General features: G+C 34.8%; 1 protein-coding gene across 1 annotated transcript in view; it reads right to left on the bottom strand.

Annotated features, from left to right (window-relative positions):
- Window positions 1-457: 457 nt before the first annotated feature.
- LOC118749408 (cytoplasmic dynein 2 heavy chain 1-like) overlaps window positions 458-10647 on the bottom strand; it is a 162277-nt gene continuing 152087 nt past the window's right edge. Inside the window, exon 17 of the mRNA XM_036484212.1 lies at window positions 458-767. Within this exon, the coding sequence (XP_036340105.1) occupies window positions 486-767 (282 nt within the window). The 3' untranslated portion in view covers window positions 458-485. The remainder of the gene's footprint in view (window positions 768-10647) is intronic.

The following is a 10647-nucleotide window of genomic DNA, read 5'->3' on the forward strand; positions in this document are numbered from 1 at the left end:
GCGGTAAAGGCAACTCATCTCATTTGACAGACACTTGACCTTGCGCGTTGTTGCACTTGACCCTTAAACTTGCGCGTTATTTTTTTGTTTTTCGAACCGTTGAACCGAACCGAAACCCCGGGTTAAAGACCAAAAAAAACGCTTTGACGAACCAATCCAAAAGTGCAAAAACGGTTCGAACCGCTGAACCGAACCAACCAAATTTTTCATCCGGTTCACGTCCCTGTTCATAACTCTGCAACACAAACAGTTTAAATACCGCAATAGAACAGTATCCAAACATTGTTATGGTACGTTTTGGAAGTCAGCCAATCTTTCCTTATAATCTTTTATTTCTCACTTTCGCTCTCTATTTTGGTTTAACGCTCTTTGTGCTAGTATTTACTAGAAAAGTTTTTAAACAAGTTTATTATTACTAACATAATTTTATTGCAAGAACCTTTAGAAGTCAATATGTTAAATTTGTTTATATAATACAATTATTTTCAAAAGTCAGGCACAATTAATGCTGCCCCTGACAAAAGTACCACGTCCGCAGTTTCTTCTGTCAGAATATCCACAAAGCAAAGAAGCTTTTCACGACTAGCACTCGAATATAACGGTAGTTTTATACGGTCGGCAGATGATTTTGATCCAATTTTCTTTTCCTCAGTGTGGACATAAAGCTCAAAAGTGAATCTGAATTCTGGAGATTTATACCCCGGAGCATGATCTTCTACAGCTGCTTTAATAGTAAGTTTTCCACTGATAAAAATAGCACCATCGACCTGAAATAAAAATGTCTTAATGTGTATGCTCATACTTTGGCCTTAGACTAAAAAATGCTTTATCGGTGCCTAAGCGGTTGTTTTTACTTTAAAGACAATTATACTAAGGGCCGTCTGCGCCATGTCTAGGAGGAAAAACCTCCAGTTAAACACATCACATGCTATATGCAGGGATTCGATAACATCGATTACTATGTTTATGCTTCTTTTCTACTCGGGTAAATTCAACCCACATGCATAAACACCTTTTATCGAGTTAAGAAGTCTACCTGGGTAGAATATGCTCATTTTTTCTACTCCGGTAGAAATCTTAATACGGGCTGAAATTTGTACATAAACGATTTTAGAAGTGTTAGCCAGGGTTGCATTGGGTTTTATAACTCGAGTTGAAAATTTACCGTTTATGCTTGTTGGTTCTACCCGACTTGAATATAGCCGAGTAGAAAAGAAGCATAAACATAGTAGATAAAGATGTTTAACTGGGAGTTAGAATTAATTAGACATGGTGCAACAAACAGTCCTAAGTTGTGCGGTCACATTTTGTCTAAGGGCCGTTTTCTCGACTGCCTGTTTATCTTGCCAATTTATCTTGTTATATGCATATTGGTTTACCGGGAAGATAAATTTAAGAGGCAGTCGAGAAAACGACCCTAAAGTATAAAGCAAATAACAGGAAATTTGTTTCACTATCCTTTACTACAGTTATGAAAACAATGTTAAGACAACACGGCGGGGTCGATAAAATTATACTAAAACCGCTGAGACACGTGAACTCAATTTTGGGTCGTACAAAGTATGTTCGACGATTTTTTATATAAAGAAAATGAGCACCACCTTCAACAAAATATTTCCAAAAATCAGTGGTAAATCGGAGCTACTTTAAACTTGCAGTGAATGGGCAACAAAACTGCATGCTCAAAATATTAATAAAAAATTGAACTAAAAAGTTCAACGTTACTGACACCATGTTATATGCATGAAGTCGAAAACGTCGATGACGATGTTAACCGATGATTAGTGTCAACCAGGCTTTGAGCAACCTGCCCTAATCGGTAAAACTATTAAGAGGCATTCTGACGTTTGCATATAATGTAGCTATAAAACTCAAAACTCAAACTCCCACAAACCAAGGCGAATACATATAAGGTGGTATCAATTCAACAAATACAACAATTACTTGTATTTTGTTTTTGCTTTTAGCGGGCCGTTGTTAAATTTCAGCTATTCTTCCCGAATGAAAAAGGGCGACAGAAAATACAAACACTCTCACGTTTTCACTCACTCGCTAACGAAATACAAAATTTTGACAATCAAACGCTACTCACAGCTGATGAAACAACACCACCTTATATAAATTCGCCTTGACACAAACCTTCCCATTTTCAATCTCAAACAACAACAATTTTGAACAATTTCATTTCTTTGTTTTCAATTTTACATGATACAATAATTTTTGAAGGTAGTTTCACTTCAAATTTTTTGACAAAAACCGTGTATGTGACAAACACGTAATGTGGCCACTGCTATGATATAGAACTTGGGAATTTTCGCTTGTTATTTTAGATATTTTTTAACAGAACATGTAAAGATTTGAACATTTCATAACTGATCACTTAATTTTTAATATACATATACGTATTTAATAAATACATTCTGGCCACTGCTAATCACATGAATAAAAATCATAAAAACGGAAATGTGACGGCAACATTTCTTGTTTAACATGTTTTAGATCCATCGTACACCACGGACTTTATCGGCTGCCAATTTAACCCTAGAACACACACCCAGAAAATACCACGTAAACACACACCCGGGATACGTTTGTACCCGGGACCTTATTTTGCGGTTTTTTTAATGCTTATTCAACCGATTTCTATGATTTTTTTTTGAAATGTATATTTTAATATATAACAAGTATTTTGTCTTTTGTTTCATTCGAATATTCCTACTGGTTCCAGCGATATGGGCAAATAAAGTCAGGACAAGCAACAGTGGATTTTTGTTTTTGTTGTTGTCCTGATAAATGCAAAACAAAATAATATAATAGGGCTATTCGCGATCCGGTGCAAATGGCCTAGCATCATTGCATTGCAAATTTGTATTGCAAATTATTTGCAATACACAAACAAAATACACGCATTTGCATTTGTCATGGCTTGACAAATTTGCAATACCTAAAATCCATAGCATAAAAATGCTATGCATTGCATTCATAAACAAAACCAAAGCTGATGCACAAAAATTGTTTTGCAAAAGCTTTACCATGACAGTTTAATAAAGATCGCTCACAATCCATGGCATATTTCTGCAATTGCATAAATTTGTCAGCTCTTATGCACCGAATCGCGAATAGCCCTAATTTATAATAATATACTTGTAGAGTAACAACGAATACACATTTTGGTTTTTATTTCATTGAAATATTCTACCTGGTTCAAAAGATATGTGCAAAAAGGTCGCGCAAGGTATGGGTACGTAGGTAGCAAATACACTGGTATAACTGGTTTTTGTATTTTATATGCAGCTGCAAGGGTTGTTTTCACACGAGGTGTTGTTATAAATGCTGCCTGTTGATATTTTCATTATTGTTTTGGTGCTCAAAAGTGTAAGATGTGAAAATATAAGTGAAAATAAATATAACTGAAACTATAAATAACTGGATACGAAATGACTTCAAGAAGAAACGAATATTTATCAAGTGCAGCATATAGAAGGTAAAAAATGTAAAATAAGCAACAATGTAAACATATACTAATTTTTTTTTATTATGCAGGCTAACTGAGGAACAGCGAGAATCATATATACAATCTTTATTTGATGAAATTTGTGACGATGACGCTCCCTATGACTTTGACTCAGAAGATGAAGAAGAAATTCAAATCAATGACATTGAAATTGCTGATGACGATGCTGAAGTTTCGCAAAGTGCCGCAGAAGTATTACCTGATTATGCGGACTATGAGGATGATGAAGAAGACGATGAAGAAGAAGAAGTAGAAGAAAATAATGAATTACCTGCTAGTGCCGAAAAATTTGTTGCACGTGATGGTACTGAGTGGATGAAAGAACCAAATGTAAGTCGTCAGGTACTCAGACAAAATATTATAAGAGAACGTTCTGGACCAGCTAGATGCACTGAAATGTTGTCAATAGAGCAAACATTCAAATGTTTCATGAACGTTGAAATGGCTGATATAATTATGCGCCACACAAATAAGTTAGCAAAAAAAACTTATAATGCTTACAACAATGCGCATCCAAACACAACTCCTAAGTCATGGACGCCTGTGTCAATAACAGAGCTGTATGCATTTTTTGGCATACTTATTATGACTGGTGCGAACCATAGCAATGGAGAACATGTTCGAGATTTATGGAGCGTAAAAAACTATCCTTTATATCGCGCCACAATGGGAGTCAACCGTTTCTGCTCGATATTGCGGTTCCTAAGATTTGACGATAAAAACACTCGTGCAACACGCTTACTAACTGATAAAGCAGCACCGATCAGTGAGTTGTGGACGATGATGAACAATAATCTTGCTGCACATTACAAGCCCAGCTCATGCTTGACGATTGATGAACAATTATTTCCTTACCGTGGACGCACACGGTTTACGCAGTACATACCGTCAAAACCTGCTAAATATGGTATCAAGGTTTGGTGGATTTGCGATGCCACAAATGCATATCCACTGCATGGACAAATATATACTGGCCAAGCAGAAACTGGTAGGGAAACGAACCAAGGCGAACGAGTGGTGAAGGATTTGTCTGCCAAATACCAAGGAAGTGGCCGAAACATTACAATGGACAATTTGTTTACGACCTTGCCAGTTGCAGAACTGCTTCTCACCTGGAAACTCACGATCGTTGGAACTTTGCGCAAAACAAATCATATATTCCTCAAGAAATGAAGCAGAACAAAAACAGGACAATTGGTTCAACGACATTTGGCTTCAAAAATAATGTGACAATGTGCTCTTATGTTCCCAAAAAAAATAAAGCAGTAATTTTGCTTTCGACCATGCATAATGATGCTGAAATAGCTGACAGTGGGAAACCTGAAATAATTGAATATTATAATCGTACCAAAGGTGGTGTTGATCGAATGGACCAAATGTTTGCGGAATATCCAACACAAAGACAAACAAAACGATGGCCACTAGCGATGTTCTTCAACATGTTGGACATTACAGCTCTTGCAGCCTACATTGTCTACGATTTGAATAACCCTATGTTGCCTTGGAGAACAAACAACAAGCGTAAGCAGATCCTGCGCAGCTTGGCTGAAGCATTGTGTATGCCCATTATTGAAGCCAGAGCCATAAATCGTCAAGTGACGCGAAATTTTTCGACTAAAATTGCTATTGAAGCATATTTCAACCGACCGGTGGAATCAATGGTGTCAACAGCAGCATCAACATCTGCCGCAGCGCGCACGCCATTTTATGTTACGCACAAGAGGAAAAACGCCGTAGAAAAACCAGAAAGCTGTGCGACAAATGTAAGAAGCCAATGTGTCTTGAACATTCGGTCACATCAACAAATTGCTCTATTTGCCATGATTTTCCTTAGATATAAGATGCATTTTTATAATTTTTATAATAAAAGTCAATAATATAATGTGTGAAATGAATATTTTTAATTTTTCAAATAAAAAAATAATATAAAAAATGTTTTTTTTTATTATTATGAGGATTTTTACTATTGGGGTACAAACGTATCCCGGGTGTGTGTTTACGTATATAATGTGTTTGGAAGGCTGTAGCTCCTGAACCAATGGTCCGATCTGGTTCAAATTTTGAATTTGAACTCAAAACTAAATAAATAATATAGAGGTATAGCGGTTCAAAAGTTACAACACTTCAAAGTTGAAAGTGGATACATTTGTACCCGGGTGTGTGTTCTAGGGTTAATTGGGCTCGCTAGTCTTTCCATTGCACCACAACTAATTGGTCGGAGCGATTAAGTTGGTGTAGCGTGCTCACCTCCATACATATTCATGAACATATTTCAAACGAGCCCTACTATTTAAATAGGCGGCCGATAAAGTCTGTGGTGTGCGGTGGCTCTTATAGCTGTATCCTTACATTTATTCCGTGTGTTGCAATATCCACGGAAGCAGCACTTAATTTTTTCAAAATTTTTTTCAAGAAAATTATTAAAAATTGTTAGAAAATTTCTCTACTTATATGTTCGGCTTCCCTTTGTTTTATTTTTCCAATGTCAAAAGCTGCATTTTTTTTTTAAGTTGGTAGAACAAAAAATACCAAACACGTTTTCTGTCAGGTAGCTAACATGGCGGATAAGAAGTGAAACTACCTTCTAAAAATTATTGTATCATGCAATTTTATATGATTTTAAAATGCTTGCAAATGTCAAAAAGAAAAAACATGGCCGAAGAATTGAGAGAAGGATTTTACTTTGTAAACAGAACAAAATCGCTGAGCGAATTTCGTCGGACGGAGCGTTGCCGCCGGGTGATATTTGCCGCAACATTTCGCCTAGTATAACAGAACCAAAACTAAATACGCATCAGATAAATGACAAATAAAAAGTATAATAATACAAAATCGAAAAAATTAATCCGCAAATTTTCCCATTCTGCCTATTCCTGATAAAACGGTGCTGCAAAAAATAGTCATGAAATACACTCGAAACAAAACTAACCCTGGGATTCAGTAATTCACCCTGGCATCCAGTAAGCGGTCTCTAGTCACTAATAGTGACTTTTGGTGGTGAACTTGGATTTTGAGACTATTTGGTATTCAGTACGCTGTCTCACGTCTCTAGTCTAAAAAAAAAAGTCACTAATTTGTCAGCTGGCTTTTTTTTCTTGTTCAGATATTTAGGCAATACAAGGTGATTTTAGTTTCCTTTTACTATGGTTCTAAGTATTTTATTTCATTTTTATCGTACGCGTTAAAATGAGGGGTTTTTGGCTATATGCGTAGACATATAGGTGAGAAGTAGGTGCGATCAAGCAAAATTGTAATCGTTTACATATACCTTGGACGTTATAGTGTCATTCTGTAGAAAAAAAGCTGCGGCATGTCTGCGTGCTTTTTCAGTATATCGATTTATATAATACTAGCTTTTACCCGCGGGTTTCACCCCACGCCAGAAGGAACTAAAGGGGTCATGTGACCTGGAGTTCCGAAGTTATGGCTGATAAAAAATTCCAAGCCTATGTTAAGTGCTACGCGCCCTTACTATAAGCACCTACTATAGATATGTCTGCATACCACATTTCAAGTTCATGTGACTTATGGTTCCGAAGTTATGACTGACTAAAAATTCCACGCCTATGTTATCTGCCACGCCTCCTTTTACAAACTCATTTATATATACCTTAAGATAAACATCTACCATAGATATGTTTGCGTACCAAATTTCAAGTTCATTTGACTTACGGTTCCGAAGTTAGAGCTGATTAAATAATTCACGCCTATGGGAGGTGCCCTTTTCCAATATCGCCAATTTTTTCAAATGAGTATGGAATTAATTTTATTTATCTCGACAGCAAGTTCCAATGCTCTACCACAAATATTTCAAGAGATATACAACATGAAAGTTTTAGTTAGTATAGGATGTGCCACGCCATCTTTTCCAGTACTACCCATTTTTCTCTATGCCTATAACCTTCCCGGGGTAAAGGCAAATAAGTGTGCAAAGGTTCGTGTAATTCCGTGCCGCGGTTCAGAAGTTATAAGGTAATAAACAAACAGACATTCACATTTATAAATATAGATAACTTCGTTGGTGAAATATACATGAATTTCTCGATGATGAACAAAACCAAATATAACAAGTGAAAACTAAGTAGGTACAAAACATACAAGAAAGTAATATTGTTACTGTCCACGTTCGTTGTTTGCTCAATTACTGTTTTTTTTTTATACCCTTCATACGGCATAACTATTAGGTACATTATATTTTGTTTAGCTGCCCATCCTTTTTTGCACGAAAAACTTGTGCACTTAACCGAAAAAAGCACTTAAGCGAATTTCTTTACTACTTCAATGAGGAAGGTATCCGAATCCCTATGAAACCAATTAATGGAGGAGCACTTACCATGTAGAAATTACTGCAAGCGAAATTTTTACCGAATGGTATCTAATTACACAGGTCTGCAAAAAAATGGGTTCGGAATGTTCTATAAAAGTGTAGTGTCATTTCCGAAGTAATTTTTTGCGTAGAATCCGAATCCGGGGTTTAAATTGCTCTATCACGTCAGGACTTTGAGATATCCTAACCTAAAAGTGCAAAAAACGCTGTTTTTGCCCATTTTTGAGGTTATGTAGCTAAGAAGATTTTGCTCTTCATAAAAAAGTAGACGTGGTATTTTAAAGTACAAGTCTTCCTCTTTTAAATGCCGTTGAGTTTGCTCAAATATCTTAATTTTTCACTGAGATATCGCATTTTGAAGTCTCCATGTTTGTGAATGTAATCGACCGTATCACGTCTCATGTTATCTCAATGGATTTTCGAATATCGAAAAATTCACAAACATGGAAACTTCAAAATGCGATATCTCAGTGAAAAATAAAGATATTTAAGCAAACTCAACGGCATTTAAAAGAGGAAGACTTATACTTTAAAATACCACGTTTACTTTTTTATGAAGAGCAAAATCTGCGTAGCTACATAACCTCAAAAATGGGCAAAAACAGCGTTTTTGCACTTTTAGGTTAGGATATCTCAAAATCCTGACGTGATAGAGCAATTTAAACCCCGGATTCGGATTCTACGCAAAAAATTACTTCGAAAATGACCCTACACTTTCCTAGAACAAAACGTTGTTGACCTGTGTTATCTATATAACTACATTAATTGATAGCCATTTTCGTTGTTCTGCGAGATGATAAAAATAAATAAAAGCTTGTAAAATTAGGTAATTTTAGGGCCAGTGCAGGTAAACCTAATACTTTCTTTGATAGTTAATAATAATTGCATAATTTTATGGCAGGTATCGCCAATGTGCAGGTATGTTGAATGCATCTATCGGAGGAGTTTCCTTATAAAAGTTAAAAATAATGCCGCTAGTGCGCATTTTAGGGTAGATATCTTAAATGTGCACCTAAGCATAAAGGCAGCAAAGCAAAATATACTGTACATACGTATGTTATCAAAAGTAGGCTAAATACTGTTTTCTTTCAGAGACGAAACTTTTAGTATGTATACATTTATGTATACATTTATGCACATATCTGCTCAGACTTATAAAATAAAATTTGGGTTTATTAAATTTTACAATAGTAGCTTAGAATGACGTAATTTACTTGTCCAATGATTTATGGGGTATTTGTGAAGCCGTAAAGAATGGTGCATATTGCATAGTTTTAGTGTTAATTATAATCTGAAAGTGATGATATTTTTAGCTAATATGATTACGGGTAGATGGGTAAACGGAGAATAACCATAACTTTAAAGGCCTAATTATATTATTATTTTCTTTACTAGGGAACCCGCATGGCGTCAAAACGCCAACATTTAATTAAATTTTTTAAACAGCTGAAACCCTATTCAAAAACCTCTAGAAATATTCCTAATGATTAATCTAAACCATTTCTCAGTGATGAGAGGTCTCGCATGGTGTCGGTTTTCATTTCATCAAATTTCAAATCTCCCTGTAACTTCAAAAAATAAAACCAGTGTATATCTATGAAGAATCCCAGTTCTTTAATTTGACTTCTCATTTTGGAAATTCGAAATAACGTTGCAGATGTGATGACCTTCAAACAAAAATGGTGGCAACTCTAATAAAAATATTATCAGCCTACATAGTGAAATAATATAAAGTGTGCCAGATAGCAATGACATTTTATTTCGGCACTCTTATTTGACAATTTATTATCACAAACTTTTCTATGATTCGACTTTCACGTTAACCTTTTTGAGTGAGAACTTGTGAATTTTTTCGATTTGAATAAAAAAATCAACAAAATATGCCAAGAGACTCTTGCCGCTTGCGCAAAAGCACACATAGCGTTGTAGTGCTGTTGTTTTCAGTCCAGAAAGAAGAGGATCTAAGCCGAAATAGGACAGAGATGTGCAACCAAACCAAGGGTTACTGCCAGAATTGAAAAAAGCGAATACCAGAAACTAAAGAAAATATAATAACAAAATCAAATTTTGCTTTCAAATATGAAGACGTCAGTTACCTGGTACAATTTATATTATTTCACTATGATCAGCCTATAGTTTTCTTAAAACTCTTTCGTTTGGCACTAATATTTCGATATTTCCTTTATGTATCTTTCGTATACGTAAAACAAATTCGACTTTTCAAACAGGTGGTAACCCCTTTAAAAGTATTTTCAAACTTAAACCTTTCGCATGGCATTGTTATACATATTTCAGCTAACTGATGAATTAAATAGAATTTAATTTTTTTAAGCACATGGCAACTCTCCTAAATGCTGTTTAGAAATTAATTATTTTCAAACCCATTTCGATTGATACCCATCTTTTGACAATCCATTTAACTTATTAAATAATTTGAGCTTAATTTTTTCAACAAAATAAAACAAATGTCCAGCTTAAAGATTTCTTAACACTCGTTCTTTTGATAACCATATTTTAAAATTTCATGTAACTTACCCTCTTAAAAATTATTTTCGAACTAAAATTTCCTTAAATATTTGTCGTCTGACATTGTTATAAATATTTCATGTAACTGAGGAATTGAGTGGAAATTTATTTTTTAAACACGTGGCAATACTCCTAAATATAGTTATTAAATAAAGGATTTTAAACTCATTTCCATTAATAACCAACGGTTAGTAATTCATTTAACTTATAAATTTTAATTTAATTTAAATAATTTTGTCAATGTTATTGTGGCTTGTTAACATTTTATTTTAATATTTTT

Source organism: Rhagoletis pomonella, unplaced genomic scaffold (assembly GCF_013731165.1).
Source record: "Rhagoletis pomonella isolate Grant_MI unplaced genomic scaffold, Rhpom_1.0 Rhpom_scaffold_00016, whole genome shotgun sequence".
Taxonomy (NCBI): Eukaryota; Metazoa; Arthropoda; class Insecta; order Diptera; family Tephritidae; genus Rhagoletis; species Rhagoletis pomonella.